Source organism: Sus scrofa, chromosome 9 (genome assembly GCF_054392235.1).
Source record: "Sus scrofa isolate SSC_HxYL_T2T_F1_AM1 chromosome 9, Sscrofa_HxYL_maternal_Yorkshire_Landrace_v2.0, whole genome shotgun sequence".
Classification (NCBI taxonomy): domain Eukaryota; kingdom Metazoa; phylum Chordata; class Mammalia; order Artiodactyla; family Suidae; genus Sus; species Sus scrofa.
In genome coordinates, this window is record NC_139391.1 from 7,368,692 (window position 1) to 7,393,520 (window position 24,829).

Sequence of the window (24,829 nt, forward strand, 5' to 3'; positions counted from 1 at the left end):
ATGACTGGACCCAGTCATTGAACCAGCTCCAGCTCTGTGTAGAGCACAGAAGAGTCAGAGAGAGAAATGAGGCCAGTCCTCCAGAGGCGTCCAGTTGAGGAAGGAGACCAACTTGGAAGTGGGGAGGCACCCACACTGCCCAGGAGGTCAGCTCTGGGGGGTGGGGCAGGTGGGGGCCAGTCCTCCTGGAGAAGTTCACTCGGAACAGAGAGAACCATGTAGCCTGGAGGAAAAGCTGGAGGAGCTCCATCTGCTCCAGCCCCGAAGGCCGGACACTCGCCAGTCTGCTTCCAGGTCTTGGAGAAACGCGTGATTCCTGGGGCTGGGGCACCGTGTAGACGAGCCCAGAACATCTTCCTGTGCCAGAATGTAAGGATGGACAGACTCCCAGAACGATAGAGACCTTGCCCAGCAGACGCAGGAGCCAGAGGCAAGGGCTCCCGCTGGTTCCATGGCCATCGGGGTTCCATCCGGCTCTCCCCGAGGCCGTCCCGGTTTAGCACAGAAAGTCCCCATCCGAGGAAACCCCTCAGCCCTGGGCAAATTAGGACAACTGGTCCCCTACCAGGGGCTAAAGCTGGGCCAACCCATGTATTAAAATAAATAATGGCAGTAATAGATGCTATTCCACAGAATAGGAAACCAAAGTATACACGTGTATGAATAAATTAAAAAATTGAAGGTTTAATGAGGACTAGGGTATTTGCATAATTTCAAAGTACCTTGGCATCAAGTCAGTAACTTCACACTACCTGGAGGATACGTCCTTTATCAAGTGATCAAAGTGAATGTCATCAGTGAGGGGACAGCATACAACTGGATATTCATTGCCTGATAGGATGCAATGAAAAGAATCCAGGCACCACTCATGCGACATTTCGTCAAAGACGCATGACCTAAATCTAATTATAAGGAATAAGAGTCCCCAAATGAAGGACTTTCCCAAATCTCTGGTCTCTAAGAATCAGGGTGATGAAAGTTAAGGAAAGATCCAGGAACTACATCAGACTGAAAGAGACCAATGAAACCTGCATGCATGAAGGAACGAGGGGCGTAAATAAAGCAATGAGAGAGGTGGGAGGGGAAGGCAGCAGAGGCCAGATCTGGCATCACCAGGAGCATTCAGACAACCTGCCACGGACTAGCCACGAGGAGGGCCAGGTGCTGCACCTGACTTTCGACACATACGCTCACCTTTCACCCCAGCTTACGAGCTGGGTCACTGCTGTGCTGCAGAATAGAAGCTGAAGCTCAGGAGAGGAAACCACCTCCCCAAGTCATGCAGCCAGGAAGCCTCAGAGCTTCAAAACCAGAGCTTCCTATACTCAACCACCAAGAAGCATTCAAGTGCGGCGTCTGAGGAAACCAGAACGCCTCCAAAGCCAAGTTTGGAAGCCGGTTTGCCTTTGCAAGTCCTCAAATGTGTTATCCCAGACAGTGAGTGTATGGAGGGGAAGTGACCGCAGAAGCAGGCTTTGTAGATGAGACTCTCACCTGGGCACGCCTCTTCCTAGGGCCGGTCTCAGTGCCAGGCCTCACTGCACCCACGGCTGGGTACACACTGCCCAGACTGCCCTTCTCCCCCTGGGCTTCTGTGGCTTCAGGACCGCAGCCTCCCTCTGAGACAGCTGGCAGTGGGAGGGCCTTGCGCTGAGTTAAGCATAAACCCCGCCTGAGATTTTATCTTTAAGAGGGAGACTTCAAAGGCTTCCCAAGCTCCCCGCACCTCTTGGGGAGGAGGGCCAGCTGTGAGGCCTGGGGGAAGCTGAGAACCCGGGCTGTGGCAGCGCTGCTGCAGGGAAGAAAACTGAGTGGTGCCGGTGGCCAGTCCTGCCTGGCTGGGGCCCTGGCTCTGGGCCCAGCTCTTTCCGCAGCCCCCGGGAGGCAGCAGGGCTGCGCCAAGAGGGGTAAATTACATCCAGCATTGTTCCTGTGCACGGCGGCAGCCGCCACACGGGCAAAGTAATTCTAAGAGGCTTCTGGAGGGACGGGGCGGGGGCGGGGGGAGTCACCAGCGAGCACCTGGTGGGCGGGCTGTGGCCGGAACCCGCAGCGCGCTGGGTAAATCAGTCACTTTGTGAGCACCTAGGAGCTGGAGGCCAGGCCGCACCACGGCTGCTCAGCCAGGGAGCGAGCTATGCTTGGCTGCAAAGCCCAAAAGGCCTGGTTTACAGCAGGAAGTCTGACATGCAGTCATTTTACAGCTGAGAAAACTGAGACCCAGAGGGAGCGGTGACACCAGAGAAATGAGACTGTGTCCCCTACACTGTACTCGTTCCAAACCCCATGAGGTAGAGAACTGGGCTGCCCAGACCTCCGCGGGGCCCTGCGCGGAGGGGACTAGACAGGCAAGGAAGGCCCTTAGGGAGATTCCTGCAGGCGCCTGAGTCCAGCAACCCCAGGTTGCAACCCCAGCTTCTCCCACAGGCACAGGTTTAACCCGCCCAAGTCCTGGTTTCTTCACGTAAAAAGTGAAGCTAATAAAAGCACCTATGTCATGGTGACGCTATGATTAAATTAAATGAGATAATGTTGCCCCATGCCTGGCACGTAGTAGATACCCCCCAAACAGTGGCTGGCTGGTATTATTACTCAGCAGGCTCCCTCAGGGCTAGAACCAGGTCACGTGTGCATGCGCCCCCTTATAGTCTGAGTCCGAGGCACCACTCTTTCCTCCGTCCATCCAGTCACCACTTTCTGGAATCTACCATGTGCCAGGCCTGCAACTGGGCAGCAGGGACTGGGAGGTGAAGCAGACCTGGGCCCTGCGCAAGGAGGCTCCACGGGGTGGATGGTGGGAGAGATGGGGGCACAAAATGAGAATGAGCTGGGGGGAGCGGGAGGGGGGGTGCGGGGGGCAGGGGGGTGGTAATGGGAGCTGTGGGATCAGCGGGCAACTGAGCCTGAAAGGAGCTGAGCTGCTACAGGGGACAGAGGGCATGTCGGGCAGAGAGACTGGTGGGTGCAAAGGCCTGGAGGCTTAAATAAATAAGTACAGGGCAGGGTCCAGTGCCCCAGCAGCGTCTCGCTCTACGGCCTCCCTCCCCTCCGCTGCTCTGTGCTTCTCTGGGGCACCTCCCCAGCGCTCAGCATTAGAGAAAGAGGAATCTCCACAGGAGGTGAGAAGAGGGGCTGCACCATCTCCCAGGATCCAGGGAGATGGCTGGCCTGAGACGGGAAAAGAAGTCAGGTCATGTCCACGGGCTCTTGTGTGGCCTGGAGGGCCAATGGCCAGGGCAGTAACAAGCAAACTGAGACACAGACAGAAGGATCCAAGTCTTGCCTATGCACCCCAAGACCTCACACAACAGCTCTCCCACACCCTTGCCTGTGGGATGTGCGGGGCACACGGATTATCTCAAAGCCCTGGAGACTCAGGAGACACTCTCTTCACCACCACTGCTCAGGCAGCACCGGGGAAACCGAGGCCCAGAGAGGGGTAAGGGGTCCCTTTGGGCTACAAAACATCCCTCAGTCTGTGCTAACTTCTTTTTTTGGTTTGCCTTTTGTCTTGTTAGGGCTGCACCCATGGCATATGGAGGTTCCCAGGCTAGGGGTCAAATCAGAGCTGCAGCTACCAGCCTACACCACAGCCACAGCAATGCAGGATCCTTAACCCACTGGGCGAGGCCAGGGATCGAACCGACATCCCCATGGATCCTAGTGGGATTTGTTTCCGCTGTGCCACGACGGGAACTCCAGTGCTAACTTCTCACCATACTGCATTTTAGCAGTTTTGTTAACAGTTCAATAAATCACCCTTGCCCAGAAGAACCACAGTAAAAACAGACCAGGGATGAGGTACTAGCTGTGAAATCAATCAGAGCCCCGAACAACAGCTACAACCTCAATAACCATGACCATGTGCTCCAAACTACTAATTCATCATCGCACAAAGGAGACAGCAGCACCTGGACCATGGACCCACAGGGGCTGAAATTTAGGTCAAACCACCGCTGCCAGCTGCCAAGGGCACCCAGACGCCATCTGGGCAGACACTGTCTCTTACCTTCCCAACACCCTGATGGGTATCAGCACCCCCATTTTACAGATGCATAAAGTGAAGCCCAGAGAGGTACAATGATTGACTAAGGCCACATGGCTAAAGTGATGGATGGCCAGGCTAACAGAACCTGGGTGCGCCTGACCCCAAAGTGTCGGGACTTTCTGCCCCCCTCATTAAGGGGCAGGACTGGCCCAGCTAAAACACACACCAGACACACTGGCAACTGGAAATTGCCTTGGTTAATTGATGGTTATCACGCAGCCCTCACTGGATTCAGGAGGGCCTGCTGACCCGGGAGGTGAAGTTCAGAGATCTTCCTGACTCCAACCTTGGGCCTCGCTGGGCTCAAAAGCAAGGCTGTGCTTTTCCAAAGCCCAGCACTGGAGCTCTGCACCTACAAGCCCCCTCTGAGAAGCCTTGGGCCATCTCATTGCCACCAGACTGGCTGGACCCCCTAGGCTCATGCTCTCGGCAGTCCCAAGCTGTCAGGCCAGATAGGCCTCTGCCCTGCCACATCCTGTCTCTGCGGCCTTGGCCTGGGCAAAGGACTTCAGCTCCGAGTCCCAGTACCTTCATCTGTCAAACAGGGACAATCCTGGCTTCAGAGTGGAGCTGTGAGGATTAAATGAGACTTGTACATAAAGCTTCCGGCAGCAGCTGCCCTTTGTCCAGCCCCAGGCCCCAAAAGCTTTCCCTGATTGCTCAGGCCCTGCCAGGGGGGGCCCTCTCCTGCCAATACCGAAGGGCAGGATATGCGGGGGCAAGGAACAAAGTTGAAACCCACAGAAATGCCCCAGCTCCTGCCACAGGGCGGCGGGACAGGGAGAGGAGGTGGCCCACCCTCACGACCCACAGCCAGACGCCGCCCTCCCCCTCAGTCCGGGCACTGCGAGATGCAGAGACTGCCCAGGGCACACGGTACAGGAGAGGCTCAGCTCCAGCGGCCCCTCTGCCCTGTCTGCTCCAGGCCCCCCCCACCAGCGCCCCCTGCTTGCTGGTTTCAGGCCCTCCACCGCCCCTCCCAAAGGCCCCAGAGGGCCAGCATCAAGCCAAGAGGCCCTTGGCTCTGAGTTTCTGGAGCCTCCAGAATGGAGACCCCTAATACCTTCCCCCATGTTCCCCCATGTTCCCCCATGCAGATCTCAAGAGCAGCTCCAAGGTTACTGACCTGGATCAGGGGAAGCGGGCGTGGGGGGGGGCGCATGCAGGAGGAGAAAGGTGGGATAAGTCTTGCTTTTCCAGGACCTCTCCCCTGGCTGGCGCCCTTGCTGTCCTGTCCTTTAACTTCAGCCTGGCTGTGCCCTGCCTGGGCAGCCTACCCTGTCCCTAAATTCTGCAGGTTGGTCTGGGAGGCTACTCCTCCACCCCGTGCCCCGCTTCATCAGGACACCCTGCGACGCACCTTTTCATCTTGGCCCCTTGTTCATCTTGGTGTCGCCAGTGCCTGGCAGAGTTTAGTAAAGAACTGTTGCCAAAATGAAGGAGAGACAGGTGAGCCACCAAGAGGCCGTGCTCGGCCGTGGCTGGTGGCCCTCAGTGCTTTGTGGAGGTCAGAAGGAAGGGTGGTTGTGAAAACCTCCTGGATGGCACTCTCTCCCCAGGGCACTGGAGGCTGATGATTCTCCCATCATCCTCTCATAAAATGAGGTGTGAGGGGGGGAGGGGGCCAGAGACAGGTTCGGGGGAGATTCTGGGACTTGCTGTAAGATCTTCAATAGTTCTGATAAAGAAAAGGAAATTAAAGCTGTACTGAAATATCAATTTATACTTAGTAAATTTGCAAAAATAAAGAAAGTACTCTCTGCTTGTGAGGATATGATAAAACTATTAGCCAGTTAGTGACAGCAAAAACAAACTGGTTTCACTATTTTGAAAAGCAATTTGGCAAATATTTTTAAAATCTTAAAAACATATCTTTCAACTCAGTTCCTGAAAACCCAGGGCCAGAAATCTACATTCAAGGAAAAAAAAATACAAAAATAAGAAAAAAAAAAAAAAGTCTTGTTACAATATTCATGACTCTGTTATTGCATTTGTTTTTTTTTTGTTTTTTTTTTTTGTTTTGTTTTGTTTTTTTTGTCTTTTTTGCTATTTCTTTGGGCCGCTCCTGCGGCATATGGAGGTTCCCAGGCTAGGGGTCCAATCGGAGCTGTAGCTGCCAGCCTACGCTGGAGCCACAGCAACGCGGGATCCGAGCCGCGTCTGCAACCTACACCACAGCTCACGGCAACGCCGGATGGTTAACCCACTGAGCAAGGGCAGGGATCGAACCCGCAACCTCATGGTTCCTAGTCGGATTCGTTAACCACTGCGCCACGACGGGAACTCCCCTGTTATTGCATTTGTAACTAGCAAAATACATTCGAGGACAACCTGGAACACCACAAAGAGCAGGACCTGGTTGGGTTAGAACGATACATCACCTTGAAGGCTGCCGCCCAGCGACAGAGGACTTTGGGCTCCCACGGCAGGTGCAGGGCCCCCCCAGAACCCAGAGCAGGACTGGCAGGGTGCAGCTGCAGGAAATGTTGGTGAATTAATAACTCTGTAGCAATATGAGAAACGTCTACAGATGCAATGTTATATGAACAAAAGAGGACACAAACTTGTATCTGTGCCATGGTCTAAATTGTGTATAAATTATCCACACCCTTGAATGAGAGCTGGAAGGAACCAAGGAAAGGTTTTACTCAGGAATAGAGGCTCTGAGTGATTTATCATTTTGGAATTCCTGTTACTCTTCGTACAGTAGAGTTTATATAAGACAAAGAAATCAGACTTTGGTTTCCCCTAGGTTAAGAGTGTTGTCCAGAGGCCCCTGTCCTCCTTTCCTGGACCTGGAAGCCTGGACTCAGCTGAGATGAGCTTGAGGCCACCCAGGCTGAGGCTGAGTTCCCTCGGAAATACTTCGTGTGGTCTGGACGTGCTGCTGGTGGAGCTGGAGCGCTCACCCCTGGCCAGGGCACAGGCATAAAAAACCCTCGGGGGTCAGAGCAGGGACAGAGGGAACAGAAGGACACAGGTACAGGGAGGGGTCCTACAGGATGAGTGGAAGAGCAGACGGTACCCAGATGTCGGGAGGGAAGGGCGTCCTGGCAGAGGTGCTGGTCTGAGCCTGGGACTGGAAACAGCCTGGACGGGCTGGGGAAAGGCGAGGGCTCCTGTGGTTCCAGAGGTAAGCGAGTGCACAGGATGGGAGCAGACGGAGCTGTCCCTTGGGTACCTCAGACTCTTCATGCATCCACCCACGGCAAACGTTACCAGGGCGCCAGATCTGTGCCAGTCTCTGTGCTACGGTCCTTGCCAATTCCTCTCATTCCATCCTCTCAATTTCCTGGGAAGAGGGATTTCTGCCCATTTGTAAATGGTGGCCGAGAGGAGGAAATGAAGAACCATGGTGGAACCGGCTGAGCAGCAGTCCACCCCTGAGGCTGTGGCCTAAGAACCAGGCTCTGCTCTGTCCCAGGCCGGCCAGTGCGTGGCCAGATAAGGACGCCCTGGGGGCTCCATGCCAGACGCTGAGGCAGTTGGGGCAGCTCCGCCTGGAGAAGGGGGGCTGGAAGGACACAGAGAGCAGGTGGCTGTGGGCCCATCGCCGGGTCTCCTTCCCCGACCTTTGGGCTCAGAGTTTTCACCTGCCAAACGACTAGACCAGCCCTGAGGCCCTCCTCTCCACTGAGGAGAAGGGGACCCTCAAGCCATCTTCTCTCCAAAGGTGGCCCCCGAGGCTGGTGCTGGGTGGACGTACTGCCATGTCTCCCCCAGAGTCTGCTCAGCCGGCCAGGCTCTGCTGCTGCTCCTCCCCCGGGGCTGGTGACTCGGCCTCTCCTGCCTCTGCCCCCGCCTCCTGCAGCCTCTCTGGATCCTGAGCCCACCCCTCAGGCCTCAGCTCTGCAGCTCTGACCTCTCAGAGGCTGACCTCCTGGTCCGGAGCTCCTGCCACTCTGCTCCAGCCCCAGGGGAGGCAGGAGAGCCAGACAGAGGGCGGAGAGCTGAGAAAGACAGCAAAGAGGGGGTGGGCCTGCAGGAGGAGAAAGGGGGTCGGGAAGGCCACGAACAAGCTGAGGCCCAGAGCTGACACACAGATCTGCTTCTGCGCTCCCAGGACTTTAGGGACTGCCAGTGGCCTGAGGCCCCCAAAGCTCTCTAGGAAGCTCCAGACAGCATCTTTTTTTTTTTTAAATTTTTTAATTGTTTTTATTTTTAGGGCCACACCTGTGACATACAGAAGTTCCCAGGCCAGGGACTGAATCTGAGTCACAGCCTCGACCTATACTGCAGCAGCAGCAACACCAGATCCTCTAACCCACTGCAAGGGGCCAGGGATCGAATCTGCACTACCACGGCAACCCAAGTGCTACAGTCTCCTTCTTAACCTACTGCACCCCAGTGGGAACTCCGAGACTGCATCTTCAACAGCCTCCTGGCATCACCCACTGGACGGCCCACAGGCTCCCACTCACCATGTCCATTACAGTGGTATAATCCACCCTCAAGGCCCACCCGGCTCCACGCCTCCTGTGCCTGGAGCCTGGGATTCCACGCAGCCATCACCTCCCCCTGCTCCTCTTTGCCAACTCCAGGCAGGCCTCACTGTCATTGCTTGCAGGGCTGCAGCTTCCACATCATCACTGGTGTCCTGGGTTCCAGGCCAATCTGTCACCTGCAGCAGGGAGCTTTCTAAAACCTAGTGATACTGAGACTGCCCAACTCGAAAGCCTCTGCTGCCTCTCTCCGCGTTCAGGATCAAATCCTAACTCCAAAACATCCTCCCTGGAGTTCCTACTGTGGCGCATGGGGTTAAGAATCTGACTGCAGCGACTTGGGTCACTGCGGAAGCAGAGGTTTCATCGCCAGCCTGTCACAGTGGGTTAAAGGATTTGGTGTTGCTGCAGCTGCAGCGTAGGTCACAGATGTGGCTCAGATTCAATCTCTGGCCCAGGAACATCCATGCGCCTGGGGTGTGGCCATAAAAAAGAAAAAAAAACGAATCCTCCCTACTCTGGTTCTGCCGCCAGCCCTTCCTCACCCTTAGTCCACTCACCCCAAGATCTTCTCAGCCTGCCACCCGACTCCCGCTGGGCTCCAGGTCCCACTCAAGACACACTGTCCCCCACCATGCTGTCAGCCACTGGCCTCCCTCGGCCTGAGTCCGCGTGAAAGGCTGTCGCCACCTCCATCAGTCTCCCCTCCAGGCCTTGAGAGCAGGGCCTGGGCTGATTCATCGCCAGGTCACTGCTCCAGCACAGTGGCTGGCATAGAGGGTGGGAGGCATGAGAAGAGGTTCGTCGAACAAATAAATAACCAGGACGGGGGAACAAAAGGAGGAAAAGGGACAAGTAGTGACATACGGGCTGAGGCGGTAACCATCAGAGACAGGGCGGGAAAACACCCCCTGGGGAGACTCTGGGACCCAGGGACAGGCCCAGAGGCAAAGGCAGGGGCTGGAGGGAAGCAGAGGAGCCAGAGCTGAGCGCCAGGCGGGGGAGACAGCTGAGGAGACAGAATTGGATCAGAGACAACTCTGCTGCAGTGAGGGGGTGTGACTCACACGCAGAGTAATGCCAGACACAGAAACACACACAGAGTCTCACACTCAGAGGCACAGACACACAACCTTAGACACGTGTACACACACACACACACACACACATTCAATACAGGACACCCAACCAAGGACCCAGACACACACACCCTCAGCCACAGTCCGGCTCCACACACACAGAAGGCCCAAATGCAGACGGCCAGACAACTCCCATCCCAGCACCCCGTCCTCATGACACACAGCCACCGTCTGCTTCTGCCGTTTGCTCCTGTTTACTGCTCTCCCCTGGGGACGTAAACCCATGACAGCAGGGTTGCCACTCGATCCCTGGATGCTCCTGGCATTGGGACGTGCACAAGAAATACGTGTGGAACTACTGAAGGTTGGAGACACACAGGGGAACTCATCCCCTCTGGCTGTCAGGCTCTGCCTTAAGACCCATCACTTCCCTGGCCCTGTACCAGGTCCCAGGCAACCTGGAAGGGTCCAGAAACAGAGAGAGGGGCGCCTAAGAGGTGGTAGAGAGGGCTCCCTGGAAACCAAGGCTGGACGCGGGTTGTGACAGGAAGCTCAAAGGATGGGAGTAAATGGCTCCGGCGATGCTGAGAAGACCAAAGGCAGTATTTACCCCTCTGCCCAGGGCCCAGGAGGAGGGGCACCTGCCATAAACGAGCAGGCGCTCTTCACCTGCCTCAGAACAAAAGGATTCTAGAGAGAGGCCAGAGGTAGCAAGTGGCTGCCTACAGGGAGCCGGGCTGGGAGGCAGGGAGGCGACGGTTATGCCGAAGCCCAAGAGAACAGCTCCAGCTGCCCTGTGCCCCCTGCCCAGGCTCTCCTTGACAACAGGGGGAAAGTCTGTACTTGATATGGGTCCCACCACTAAGCTCTGGGCCGCCTGCTTTCTTCCACTACCTGGGTGTCTGCAGCTCCAGGGGTCCTGGAGCACGGAGGCCAAACCAAGCCAGGCCTGAAGGGATAAAAAGAGGCCCAGGGAGGGAGACATCTCAAGCCCCATGCCTGGCTGAGCTCCTTCCTCCCGCTTGTGGGGGGCGGGACTTTCACCTGCCCGGGTCAAAGGTAAGGGCGCAGGGCCGAAATAGAGTTTCTATCGCATCCATCTCACGGCCACTGACCCCTCAGGGACAGCTGGAGAGGTCCCAGATCCCTAAAGAGCGCGCGGCCTCTGGGGTCATGCGGCCCAGAGCCGTGGTTCCAGGTGGCCCAGCCAGGCATGGAGACGCAGGCGAAGAAAGGAAACCCATCTGTCTCCAGGACTGCCTCCTTCCTCTCATCTCCTGAAACTTTAAAGACTCTCGGCTGGAAACTGAGCTGGGGCTCGTTAAAGTTTCAAAGCCAGAGCCTGGGGAGCTGGTCACGGAGGCACAGAGCCAGGCTGGGGGCTGAGGGCTCTGCCAGCCTCAGCATGGACCCTGACGGGAGGCACCCTCCCCACCCCAACGGTTTCTCAGCCCCGGGCACCGCGCATCCCCGCCGTCCTACACCCCTGCCTGCACCCGAGCTTGTGCACCGCACAGAGTCATGCTGAAACCAGCATCTGCCCCCTTATGCCTCCTAAATCTCTCTGGAGCAATCTCTTGCTCCATTCCCCACGGGCCCTGCCTTAGCACAGGCCTTGGCATGTCTGTCCAGACACACACAGCAGCATCTTCCTCCTACCGCTCACCCTGTCTAAAACCCTTCCCTGCAGTTTCCTGGTGGCTCAGTGGGTTACGGATCTGGGGTTGTCACTGCAGTGGCTCGGGTGGCTGCTATAGTATGGGTTCAGTCCCTGGCCCAGGAACTTCTGCATGCCACGGGCAAGGCCAAAAACGAAAATAAAAATAAATAAAAATAAAACCCTCCCCTGGTATCTTAGGACCTCTAGGCCCCAAATCCTAGGACCTTGGTCTAGCTGTCTAAACACCACCAGCCCTCGAGTTCCAAGGCAGATCCTTAACCCACTGAGCTGGGCCAGGGATCGAATCTATGCCACCACAGATCCCGGAGCACTGCGGTCAGGTTCTTCACCTGCTGAGACACAGTGGGGACTCCTGGGTTTTCTTAAGAAGTCTATTTGTTCGTTTGTTGATTGATTTTGGTCACACTCGGCTTGAGTTTGACTGCCCTCTTTGTTCCTTAGCTCTGGCCCAGGGCCCGCAGAGAGGTGGCGATAAGATGAATGAATGAATGGAGAGGGTGGGGAGGGCGGCACTGCTATTCAAAGGTGCTGATAAGGAAGCTGAGGCGGGGCAGCAACTGCCCCAAGGCCACACGCCGGGACCCTGGCCCTCTACGCTCCCCTAAGGCCTCGGGCCAGGCCAGGCACCTGGGAAGCTGTCCCTAAAGCCTTCGGCCACCTCTGACCTTCCTCGTCTCTGATCTCCGTCCCCTGAAGGTCCAGACCCTGGCCGCCCGGGGCTCTGCCCTCTGGGAGCCTGTCCCCCAGGACAGCTCTGGAGCGCTTCCCCTACCCGCCCCAGACCCAGCCAGGGCTAGAGGCAGCCCGGGGTTCTCCGGGCATCGGCCTGAGTTCAGAAACCCCATCTAGGGACCTCTCGGATGGCAGAGACTGGCAAGGCCTTGGCTCTCCGTCCTTACTCTGTGTCCAGCAGTACAGACGCTCTTCCCACGGCCTAAGGCCGGGACAGCCTCCGCAAACCACCTGCCCAGAAACGGCCTGTAGAGATGGGGAAACTGAGCCCCAGAGAGGGCAGAGGCCCAGCCTGCACCTACCTTCATGGAAAACAGACCCCTAAAACCCATTAACTCCTGCCTCTGCCACCACAGATGAGACTGATGTTGAAAGGTGCCGTGACCCCCAGGTCACACAGAAACGACTGGCTCTTGCTTAGCTGGGTCCCCTCCAGGATGCCTTTCCACAGTGACACAGCATGGGGAGACCATGGCAGGAGAGAGGGGTAGGTTCTGAGCCACCGGCTCCGGGGAAGGGAAGGGCCCCGTGGTGCTAACAGGCAGGCCCAGGGAGCGAGGAGATGCTGGCCTTGGAGTCTCAGGGGCCCAAGTTCTGATCCTGCCTCCTTCCAGTGCTCTGACTGCACAGGGAATTCCTGCCCTGAACCTCAGCCTCCACATCTGTTCAGTGGCATTGGTAAGACCCAGCCACATGGGAAGATACAAAGTATCTTCTGGCCCGGCGACTGTCCCCATCTTCCCAAACGGTCTTTCGGGTCCCACAGACTGTGAAGAGCGAGAAGTGCCCTTGGAGATGCCTAAGATGATCCCAAGTCTCCCAGGGCGGGAATGAGGTGCTGAGAAGCACAGACCTGGGTACTGGCCTGAGAGCTTGGAACCCAGGAGGCTGGGGTGTGGAAACAGGTGGACAGCGAGACAGGTCAGGGAGGGTCACCGACGCTTTCCCCAAAGGGGAAGAGGAAGACCCACAGGACAGGAAGTCAGAGGAGATAGGTCCCCCTGCTGCCCAGCTTCCTGTAGCAAGAGGAACCGCTGGCTCTCAGCCGCCCTCCCCCAGGAGACCCTGCAGCCCTGCTCCAGCCGCCAAGCCCCTCAAGGCCCCTGCCCACCAGGCCACCTCCTGCCCCACTGCGTGCAGGGGTCAGCGGGTCACCTGGGATTGCCAGTCTTCTCTCTACCAGGGTCTAGACACCGCTGAGGACAGGGACCGGGTCTCCTCTTCTGCCTCAAGTGGCTGGGCTTGCAGTAGCATCGAGAGCCCGAGCACAAGAGCTTCCAGGGCAGGGCTGGGCAGGCTGTGTCATCTCCCACTTTCTGTCCCCCTGGGCTGCAACCCTCTCCAAGGGCCCAGCCCAGGCATTGAACTCAGAGGTTCCTGGAGCCAGGTAAGCCGCAAGGCACAGAAGGAGAAAGCCCTGAGAGGGCAGGGATGTGCCCACGGTCACACACAGCAAGAGAATACCACGGCCAGGACTGGAACCCAGCCTCTTCCCCAGCTGGGCCTGCTGGAGCAGGCGCAGACCCCTGGTTTCCCATTCCTCTCCTGCTATAGGGGCCTGCGGGAAGCCTGGCCTGGGCGCTGAGAGACTTGAATTCAGGTTTCAAGCTGCCCTCTGCCTTGGACCCAGGATCCATGTTCAGCATCTGCCTTTGGGACAAGGCCTGACCTTTCAAGAGGCAGTGTCTGCCTCCTCTCCAGGGCCCAGAGCACAGCGAGGCTCAGGAACAGCCCAGGCGGGAGGCCAGGAGGGAGGGAAAGGGTAGAGGTGGCCTCCAGCAGCCACATCCCTTTGTCTTGGCTCCAAATGCTGGGCCAGAGCCACAGTGGCTGCCAGGAACCTCTGGCCCAGGGGCAGAGGGACTGTAAGTCACGGGGGTGGGGGGAAGCCATCAGGTAGACAGGTAGGCAGAGCCCCTCCCCCACCCCGGATCATGCCACAGACGCGCCCAGGGGGAGGCTGGCCTTCCCAGCTCAGGGGGGAGGGCCAGAACAGGCTGGGGGAGGGGGAAGCTCAACAAGCACCTGTGGTTGAGTCCCAGCCTCCTGGAGTGACCCAGTCATCCCTGGGGACTCTGGCTTCAGATCTGCCATGTGACCGTGGCCAGGCACTCCCCTTTCGGGCCTTGGCTTTCTCACTCATCGAACAAGAATGGGATGATGAGAACACCACGTCTTTCAAAAAGTTATTGATGGGGTCAAATGCCAGAATGTTGGCTAAGACATAGGCGCAAGCAGAGAAGGGCAGAGGCTCTGGAGCCAGGCTGGCCTGGGTTCCACTCCTGCCAAAGCTGCTGTGTGACCTTAGGCAAGTGACATCACCTCTCTCAGCCTCAGTTTCTCCATCTGCAGCGTGAAGACAAGCCTATTGCTGCCCAGGACTGGGCTGAGGGTAAGCCAGACGGTGGAGAGAAACGCTTGGCTCAGGGCAGGGGCTCTTATCAGAGACGGGATTCCTGGACTCTTGAGACTGGGGAGCGTGGAGACCTCTGCCTGTCCCCCAGAGCTCCACCTGGCCGTGCTGAGGGCATCAGAGATCGCGGGTGCCCGTAACCAAGGCCCCAGCCTCCTCCCTAGGCCCCAGCTCCGCTCAGCCCACGTCCTCTGCCCCCTCCCCTGTAGGGGACACAACACTTGGTACGGAGGCCAGAGAGCTGGGTGCCAAGTCCAACTCTGCGGGGACTAGGCCGTGTGACTCTGGGTTGGCCCCTGCTCCTCTCCGGACCTCGGAGTCCATACTTGCACTCCAGCAGCAGGACAGCATGAAGCTGGGATTGCAAAGGCACCTGCAGCCTCCGCTCAGTCTGAGAGGGAAGAAGGTCAGGGTCCTGGCTCCCAAGGGAGGTGCGTGGCCTGGCCACAGCCCACAATGCCCCGGTTCTTCCAAGACCCTTTGCTCCCAAGGAAGCCCCCCTGAGAAATCTGATCTGGCCACAAGGGGCCCTGAGAGCCCGCCAACTCCAGTCCTGGACTGGGCCGGGTTTAGTCATTAACCAAGCCAGATGGAGGCGGCAGCTCTGCCCTGTTGACACAGAGGGCGGGAGTACGGGGCTCAGTTCAGGCCTTCCTCTTCCCTTCCTCCGGGAGAGCCAGCTCCATGGGCACCATACCCTGCCCCAGTCCCCTGCACAGCCCAACCCTGAGCCTCCCAGGTCACAGTCAGGAAAACGACCTTGTTTCCACAGCAACCTCGCTCACCCTTCCTTCGATTTGTTCCTTCCTTCCTTCCTTCCTTCCATCCTTCTTTTGACCAACATCCCTGCTCTGCCTTGGTTAGAGGCTGGGGATGCCGAGGAGGACAGGACCGTCCCTGTCCTCAGAGAGCACCAAGCTGGGACACACCAGCTGCCCTTCCCTTCCCTGCTGTGCAGGCTCGGATACAGGTCAGGCCCCTGGGAGGGCCCCTGGCCCAGGATGCTCAGGTCTGGGCAGGAAGTCCCAGAAGGGGAAACACACAGGGACACCAGGAGAGAGGGAGCGAGTCGGACAGCCAGGGTGCAGAAGAGAATCACAGAGGGAGAAGGGAAGGCAGACAGGGTGAGCCAGAAGGCCACGGGGGGACAGATGGACTAAACTCTAAATGACTAAGACAAGGTGAGGCAGAAAAGCACAAGGTCAGAGACGGAAGGTCAGACATCTCCAGTCCTGCTATGAGGCCACGATGCCAGAGCTAAGGCCAAGGCCAAGAGCAGGTCCCAGGCAGGAGGGGCGGGGGGGGCAGGAGTGCCCTCAGGGTCCAGTGCCCTGCCACCCCCACCCGCTCCTCAGGAACACAGTCGTCTGCGGCTTGGAGAAGGACAGCAGGAGGGAGAGGCAAGGGGAAAGGGACAGTCTACTGCCAGGGGCCCACCGAAGGGAGAGCGGCCCCCTCGAAAAGTGGCGCTCTGAGTGCTGCCAGATGTAGGGTGTAGGTGGCAGCTACTGAGGCTTCCAATCAGTCTTCACCAGTCTGTCCCCATCTAGTCTCCCAGGGGAGGTGGCTCATGGGGTCCCAAGCCCTAAGGCAACCCGGTCACGGCAAAGAGAAGAAACCATGGGGCTGATGGCGCGAGGAGGGCTGAGAGTCTGCCTCTTCCTGCACCTGGTGGCCCACCCCGCCCCCTGCCCACGCCGGCCTGGCCCTGCTTTCAGGCTCTGCCAGCCAGGATCCTGAATCCCTGCAAGAGAGACTCAGAGAAGAGCCAGGGAGGGAGGGGGGAGAGCAGGGGGTTGGACAGTAAGGGACCAGGTCCCTGGCGTTCAAGGTGCGCAGAATGGGGAAGAAGCCCAGCCCAGGAATCCGGGAGAGAAGGGCTTAGGCTCCCACTCGGGATGACTCAAGTCAGGACCTGGAGGGCTCCCAAGGGCGCAGGGCTCCCTGAGGGAGACCACCCTCCAAAGCGGGCCTGGCAGCAGCCCACCTCCCCAGAGTAGGTAGAGGCCATGCAGAAGCCGGGGCGCTGGCGGGGTGGACCGCAGTGCGCCACACCCCCTTCTCCGGGCTTCAGCCCGGCCGTCGGTGAGTTGGGGGGCTTGCTCAGCAAATGCGCCTCCTCCTGCTTTCTGGCGGGAGACTCAGGTGCACAACCAGGTGTCTGCGTCCCTGCCCCTGTGGCAGGACCAGGAGACTCCGGTCACAGGAAGCCAGGGAGCCGGGCGCCCTGCACGTGCAGCGCGGCAACCCTACCTTGATCTTGTGCAGGGTGCGATCCATCTCCATAGCCTGCACCCACACAGACACGCCGGCCTTGCTGTAGGTCAGGTTCCAACCGGCCTCGGCCTCACATTCGGATCGGAAGCTGCGGAAGTCCTGGTCGTCGGGCACCTGGACGCTGTCGCGGCCCAGGACCGGCCGAGGCCCCTGGGGCTCTGTTGAGGCGGCTGACTTCTCCATGGGGAGGCCCAGGGCCCTCGTCCTCGTCCAGCTCTCCTGGGTGCTCCGCAGAGGCTCCGACAACGTCGACGCGGCTGCAGATGCTGACGCCACCTTCCAGGGACCTGCAAGACCGGTTTGGGAACCGGAGTCGGCGCGCTGGGGGCGCGGGCGCGGCTGTCCGGGGTCCTGGCGGGTAGAGAGTTCATGATAGGGTTTGGCCCCCTGGTGAGCGCGCGGCGGCGGGCGCCGGCCAGTAGGTGCCCCCGCCCGCCCCTAAGGAGAGACCCCAGCCCTCTGCGTCCCGGATGCGGGGGGCCCGTCGGGACCTGCGGGAGGTGACGGACCGTCCGGCGGGGTCCGTGCGGCGCTCGCCGGACCGGCTCAACTAACTCGGCAGCGGCGCCGGCGCGGGAGGCGCGCGTGGCCCGCGGTGGGGGCGGGGGGGGGCGCCCGCCCGGCCGGCCGGCCCGCTCACCTGTGCCCGCTGCTCCGCCGGGGCCGCCGGGGCCGGGGTGCGAGCGCCTCCGTCGCCGCCGCCGCTGCCCTGGCGACCGGGGCCGCGCGGGGGCTCTGGGGGGGAGGAGCACTGGGTCCCGCCGCCCGCCCCCGCCCCGCCCCGCGCCCCCCTCCTTGCCTCCCCTCGAGCTAGGCTGGGGGCTCCGGGGGCTCCGCTCGCCGGGGCTCGGGATTTTCCAGGCTGCGGAGGTACCGCTGACGGTGCTCGGAGCCCCGCCCCGCCCCGCCCCGCCGGGTCCTAGCGCCCGCCCCCGCCCGCCCCCAAAGGGGACCTGGCCGGGAGGGACGAGTCCCCCGGCGGGGGCTGGGGAGCGGCCAGGACCGAGGGGGCTCCGAGAGGAGTGGCGGGGAGGTGCTAGAAGAGGGATTCTGGAAGTTAATCGTGAACCCCTTCTCTCCACCCGCCTCCCACATTCACAGGTACACACCGCTGCAACAGCCTACTTACACACCAGCGCGCAGTCCCCAGAACCACCCAGAGACGCCCCCGCGAGGCACCCCAGAGACCCAAAGATGGGCACACTCCACCCACCACAATCAAAAGCAACTCAGAGATGCCCACAGCTTGCATCCCGCGCCAAGCACGAGCCTCAAGGTTCCCAGGCTGCCCAGACCTGGCCAAAGCCCCCACTCCCATCTGACTCCCAGCTGAGAGCTTCAACCAGGCTCTCCTCGCGACTCTGGCCCTGGACCCCCACCACCCCTTCTGAACACCCACGCGCGGGTCCGCACACTTCCCATGGATTCGACTAGGCTCTCAAGAGCTTGTAGCTCCAGAACTCGGGGGCTCCCCTGTCCCTCCCCAGGCAGAGCTGGCCAGAGCGCCATAGCCACAGGGGAGGTATGGCCACCAGCACTCCAGCCACCCTTTCCAGCCTTTCCAGCCTTTCCAGCCTGGAGGCTGCTGCCTGCCCCCCTGGGTCCTAGTGCCAGCTCTCTGTCTCCAGCTGCTCTGTGTGAACTGAGGCCAGTAGGAGCATGGCAATGGGCTGAAGGCTGAGCACTCACTGACTCTAGTGACTGGCCCTTGACCACAGAAGGCTGGTGAGGGCCCGTGGGGAGCTCCCCTGGATGGGCCGCTAACAGGGCGCAATAAGTGCCCACCAGTTGCCCAAGGCCACGTGGTGAGCACGTGGCCATCCTGCCCAGAACCCAGGTCTCTGCCGGTGCCCGCTCCAGGGCCCCTTTCTCCGCTCTGGCCGCCCACCTCTCTGGGCCTCAGTTTCCCATCTGTAGACTGTTATCACAGTGTGTAACCTCCTTGCCTCACCATCCTAGAGCCCTGGGATAGAAGAGCTTTTCTTAAAGGCGCTAGAGAAAGAAAAGGACTTGGCACGGTGAGTTCACAAATAGACGTGTTTCTTCCCAAAATGCTCAGGGCTCTGAGATGGTTGTGAATGAGGCCCAATTGAAAAGTGGAGGGGTGAGCAGGGAGCTATGATGGCGAGTGACCCCAAGGGGCCTTCCGGGAGGTAATGAGTTGCAGGGCCCCATGAGGCTTCTGGGGTGAGCTTGGCTGTCCGGGGTGAGGGGCACAGTGTGAGATAATCACCCTCGGCCCTTGGAACCCACACTCCTGAGGTGTGCGGAAGCGGGTGGCAGGGGGACAAGCTCTGAGTTCTGCTAAGTACCTCCCTGCCTCCACCTCAACCCTAGCGATTCACAGCTCCGTCCCTGGCTTCAGTGCTTTTATCTGGACAGCCTCACACTGAAGCTGTGGGGGGGGGGGGAGACTAGAAGAGGGGGGCACAGAGCTTGATTTGTGAGCCGCAGCCTCTGGGATCTGCCACGACGAGGCAGAGAGAGAGGAGCACTGGCCTGTGGCTGCTGCCTTCTTAGGTCCCAATGACACACGCACCTCTCAGGCTGGTCACCGGGTCCAGGGTGGGAAAGATAAGGCTGGGGTGACAGCAGGAGACAGCAGTGAGGGGAGGCTGACAGGACCTCGCTGCCCCTAGAGCAATGCCATTCTGAGGGAGATATGCAAGCCCGAGGAGGTACAGATGGCAGAACTCAAACTTTCACTCAGATCCAAATATAGATGAACCAAGAATGAATCTTTTGGGTCTTGGATCAGAAAAGGTGGGCGACCCGGTACCCGTGGGCTCAGATGGCCAGGCCCTAGGCTCAAGCCTGCCTGGGTGATTGGGCCAGGCTAACTGGAGCAGCCTTCCTCATCCTGCTCATCATTAACTGGCCCTTGCAGGCCCCCCACCCCCAGCCCCTCCCAGGAATCTAGTATCTCTGGCTGCAGGGTTTGTGACAGCCTCCCAAACATGCCTGGATCAAAGCAGGCTCCCATCCCATCTCAAACGCCCCTGAGCGGCAAAGAAAAGGCTGGGAGGGCTGGGATCGGGCCCTGGGAGAGCAGCGTGGAGGGGAGCCCTAAACCTTGGCCATCCCTGCTTCCCACAGCCTGGAAGTGCCGAACCCTATGGACCTGGGTTCAAATCCTACCTATGCTATTTCCTAAATGGGTGACCAAGGGCAGGTGACATGTCCTCTCTGAGCCCCAGTTTATCTGTGATAATCATACCTACTCTCTGAGAATTACTGCAATGAAACGACTTGTACAGTGTGTCGGTGTGGCCCTGAGCAAGTGAGTAACCACGAGTATAACCAAAGGGGAAAGGGTAGGAGGAACAAATACGCTGTCCAAGACCGGCATACGGTTCCAACCAAAAGCGTTAAGGCGACATCATGATAAGACGGTTGTTAAGATTCTCATGAAAGTGTCAACAGTGGGAGAGGCCGGCAAGCACGACCCAGCTCTGCCCCCTGTAGCCCCTACCCCAGACACAGGGCCCCTCCGTGGGAAGCGGATTGGGCCAGGTGGCTCTCCGGGCCTTAGCCCTGGAATGACGCCCCCCGCCTGCCCGCCCCAAGCCCAGGCAGGAGTCAGAGTAGGTAGGGAAGGCAGGAGCGTGTACCAGCAAGAGAAGGTGCTTCGCAGACTGAGAGGCGTCATGAGAATGTGAAGAAGACTCATTAGCCAGGGCGCTGAGCGAGCGCTGGGCTTGCACGTGCCCCTCAGAGAGAGAGAGAGAGAGCCGATGAGGTGGGGAGGTGGGGGGTGGCAGCGGCGGGGATGCCCCGAATCAACACAAGTCAGACCCATCTGGGGACCTCTGGCATCTTAGGACGCCTGGAAGGGGGGAAGGGGGCCATTTAGAGAGACTCACAGCAGACTTTGCTCAGTGCCCTGGCCGCGCCACCCAACTGTTAGAACAGAGCAGGGCACCTGCCTGGAGCCATCTGTCACCTGGTCCCTAACACTCCCCTCAAGTCCCCTCACTGAGTCCCTGTCAGAACGAAAGTCCCCCAAACTAACATCACCCGGCCCAAGCCCCTAACTGCAGCGATGGAGAAGCAAAGGCCCAGGCGGCAGGGACAGCGCAGCGCTAAGATCCCGGGTCTCCCAGCTCCTGACCCCAGGCTCTGTCCCTGGTCCCCATTATATGCCACCTAGTTCACTATCAGGGTGACGGGGTGACGCTGGGGCAGCCACTGCCCTCTTTCGGCTTCAAGATTCGTCCTCCACCCAAGGGCCCCGCCCTGCACAGTGCCCTGGCCGATGAGGGGCCGCCAGGTCCTGCCCTGCGCCCGATGCTCCCGCCTGCTCACCCTCTAGTCAGACGGACGGAGGGCTGCCTCCATCGCCCCCCGGGATGAGGAGAAGGCCCCTCCCCCGGCCCTTCACCCCACCCCCCTCTCCTGGGGGTAACCGGCCTTCTTCCGTTGGGTGGAGAAAGTTCCCAGGTCGCCTAGGATACAAGGCAGTGACCTGGGAGCACCGTTCTAGAAGGCTGGGCAATGATCTGTGTGAGGTCACCAGGAGGCAGCAGCGGCCCAGGTCCGAGCCCTCGGAGGCCCCCAGCCCTGGCCTGGCCTTGACAGGGACGTGTCCTTTACAGTGAGATAGGCAACAGGCTCGGCGCCCAGTCCCAACTAGAGCCGGATCCAAGTGTTTGCCCAGGGTGGGTCCCCTACCCCTGCTGGGCCTCGCTGAGCAAACAGCCCCAGCACGGCCTTGAGGGAGCGGCAGGAGCCTGAGGGAGTCACAGAGAAACACGGAGTCACCCCCGTCCCTTCTCCCCCCGGAGGACACTGTGACAGCCACGTACCATCACACTGACGGTCTGTGACAGTCCCACACAGCCACACGCCGCCGCAGTCTCGTGCAGGAAGCCCGACGCAGGTGCGCTGGCTTGGGCGCACCAGGTCCCCCAGGCAGAGTTGCCAGACAAAACACAGGACGCCCTGTGGAATCTGATTTTCAGATACGCAAAGAATCATGTTCAGTATACACGTCCCAAGGTCTGGCCACCTTACACCCGAGGCACTGCCACACCCGCATCACAAAGCCCCTAAGAGCTACACCAGTCCCCGCACAGACCTCAGTCCCTCACCTACCCTGGGACGCACAGGCAGCCCTGCGTCACCGCTGCTGCACACACACGCACGCACGTGTGCACACACACACACGCACGTGACGTCCTGCTCATCTTCCCGGTGCAGAGGCCCTGGGCCAGACCTGAGCCTGCCATTCTCCCTCTGTAGAGTATGTCCAACAGCCTTAGGTGGAAGGCCATGCAGGGACCTCGGCCCCATTTGACAGATGAGAACGCAAGGCCCAGCCAGAACCCGAACCTGTCCCTGGCATCCCCACGTGTGGTGCCCCGGCAAAGGCAGAAGGGCTGAGAGGGAAGTCATGTCACACCTGGACCAGCCTGTGTCCCCAGGCAGCTGTGAGCTTCTCAAGCTGGCCTGAGAGGAGTCCCTCCCTTCAGGAAGAATAGCCTAGGGGTTGGGGGGTGCATCCTCTGCCCGCCCCATCCAAAGAGTGATCCTACGTGCTCCCCAGAAGCTCCTCTAGTCCCACGAGGTGAAACTGTCTTGTGAGGGCACTCAAGGCACAGCTTTGAGATGAAAAAATAAGAAGAAACCAAAAACAGCAAGTTGTGTGGCTTCCCGAAAAGAGGCCGTTGTCCCAGGGCTGGAGTTGTTGCCAGACAACCTCGTCCTCTCCAGAGACACCCAAAGACCCCTCCACCCCCCCAGCACAGAGTGGCGGGGAGGGCCTGGGGTCAGGCAGACGGATCAGGAGCTTCTTACAGGAAACTCCAGGGCATTTGTAAGGTTACATCGACCCAGCAATTAGACTGGGCTCCTGCAGGTAGTGGTGCCCAACAGACCCCATCCGCAGGAGGGGGACCTGCTTGCAGAGGGGGTGCCGGCCATCTGGGCTCGGGGCTCTCCCAAAGCGGGAGTCTCCACAGTCCACCCTGGGCCCTGCCAATCTTGGCCAAGGCCCTGCCCCTCTCTCGCTGTTTTCCTGTCAAGGCCGAGGCGCTGAAGATGCTTTTCCACCGGGCTGGGGCAGCGGGCAGGCTCTGTAGACTGTCAGGTCCTGCAGGCGGTGGCACCCAGGGCTCTAGGGATGGGAGGCTGGGGAAGGAAGGACAAGAGGGGTGGCAGGATGGAGAGGGGAACGGCCGCCTCTGCAGTCCAGCCTCGTGGCTGAGAGTGCGCGCCAGGGAGCCAGGCTGTCTGGCTTAGGACCTCTGACTGTGTGGTCTAGACCAAGTTACTCACCCTCTCTGTCCCAGTTTTCTAGAACGACAAGGCTAGTAGGATTTGCATCTGCCTTAGGGACGGAGTGAATCTGTGCACACGGAGAGCTTAGCGCCGAGCCTGGCGAGCAATGAGTGTCCAATAAATGCCACGGCTGCTATCGGTTCTTATCGCCTGAGCCGCCTTTTCCCAGGTCTGGCAGTTGTCCCCAAGGCATGGCCTCTTTCCTGTCTCTGCTCCTCGGCCTGGAGGCAGTGCCCCCCCCCCCACCCCCCGGCTTCTGACACGGAGGCAAAGAAACAGTCTGGGTTCGCCTGGAGCCAGGAGGGCTGGGAGTAAAGCAGAGGTGGTGCTTTGACAGCCTGTCTCCCTGCCTCGCCCTCCCTCCCAAAAAGAGCTACAAAGGCCCAGATGGGTCCCCTCTGGGAGGCCTGCACTCAATGGCTGGAGCTCCTCGCACCCACTGGGCCCCCTCCTCGGGGTCTGACAACTGGATGCCAGGCCAGCAGCAGGACCTGGGGAGCCTGGCTCTGCCCAGCCGTGGGCAGGTCAGCACCGAGAAACCCACCGTCCAGGGGCTGGTTTTCAGGTCCTTGTGGAGGGCTGAGGTCGGGAAGGCTCACCACGGGTTCCGTCAGTAGGTGGAGGCTCTGCCCTGGGTCAGGGCTCATTCTGGGGTCAAAATGCTTCCCTGGAACAGGCCAGCTTCCATGGGGCACAGCTATGCCGGGGAGGCCTGCCAACGCTGTCCCTGCCCCGAGGCCCTGGTGCCCCAGGTCAGCGGGTATCTCCTCAGCGTTCCCCGGAGGTGGCTGCCTCCTTCAGCATCTTCTAAATTTAGGGCTTGGGCTCCGTGACTCATTCCAGAATCTGCTCTGCTTCCCTCCTCCAGGAGTGTGCTCCCACAGTATTTTTATCCTCTGCTTCCTCAGACTGACGAGGAAGGCCCTAGAACCTGGAGCAGACACACACACACCAAGGAGAGCTCCCGCCCACTTGCCCCAGGTCAGCTCCGGGCTTCTCTCTGACCAGGCCCGTACTCCCCCTCCCCTACCTGTCCACGCACCCTCCCCGACCCTGCCATCTGCAGCCACAACCCACCCAGGTGGCTGCACTGAGGCTGGCTCCACACAGGCTGTGGTGGCAGTGGGGAAGGAGGGACGAGCCAAGCCCTGCTCCCTCCAAGGCAGCAGCTGGGCAGAGCCCTGGCCCAACATCAGGGCACTTGAGTTCCGGCCCAGATTCATTCCCACCTTACTGTGGGGCTTACTGTGGGTGCGTTCTTGGCTTCTCTGAGCGTCTCTTCCTCCCTCTATAAATAAGGGGTTTAGAGCTCCTGTTGTGGTGCAGGGGAAACAACTCTGACTAGTATCTACAAGGATTCAGGTTTGATCCCTGGCCTCGCCCAGCGGGTCAGGGATCTGGCTTTGCCAGGAGCTGTGGTGTAGGTCACAGAGGTGGCTTGGATCTGGCGCTGCTGTGGCTGTGGTGTAAGCTGGCAGTTGCAGCTTCGATTCGAACCCTAGCCTGGGAACTTCATAAGCCGCAGGTGTGGCCATAAAAAGAAAAAAGTGAAAAAAAAGGTGGGGGGGTTTGAATTAGAGAGGCCTAGACCAGAGCTGAAATTACCACTGGGCCAGACCCCGCCCTCAAACAGGGTGGGCTGGGGGCAGGGTATGTGATGCCAGGCTGTGTCTTCCACCCAGGCTCCTCTCTGCCGCTGACTCCTGCTCTGTTCAGGGGATACACAACTCAGGGCCCTGCTGTCGGTCTTTTGGAACTTCTGTCCCGCCGGGAGGAAGGGTCGTGCATAAACCTACATCCTGGGGGGGGCTGGCGAGAGCCCAGGGTCTGGTTCTGATCTCACTGGCCAGGGCTGTACTAAGCAGCTTTGGGCAAGAA

The 24,829-nt window shown here is 59.4% G+C and overlaps 1 protein-coding gene across 19 annotated transcripts in view; it reads right to left on the minus strand.

Moving 5' to 3' along the window:
* The window catches only part of STARD10 (StAR related lipid transfer domain containing 10), a 44,207-nt gene that overhangs the window by 6,562 nt on the left and 12,816 nt on the right, over nt 1-24,829 (minus strand). For 3 of the 19 annotated variants that reach the window (XM_084974175.1, XM_084974176.1, XM_084974173.1), the window contains one exon: nt 16,649-16,959. In XM_084974175.1, coding sequence (XP_084830301.1) covers nt 16,649-16,855 — 207 coding nt within the window. In that variant the 5' untranslated portion in view covers nt 16,856-16,959. 19 annotated transcript variants of the gene reach the window in all.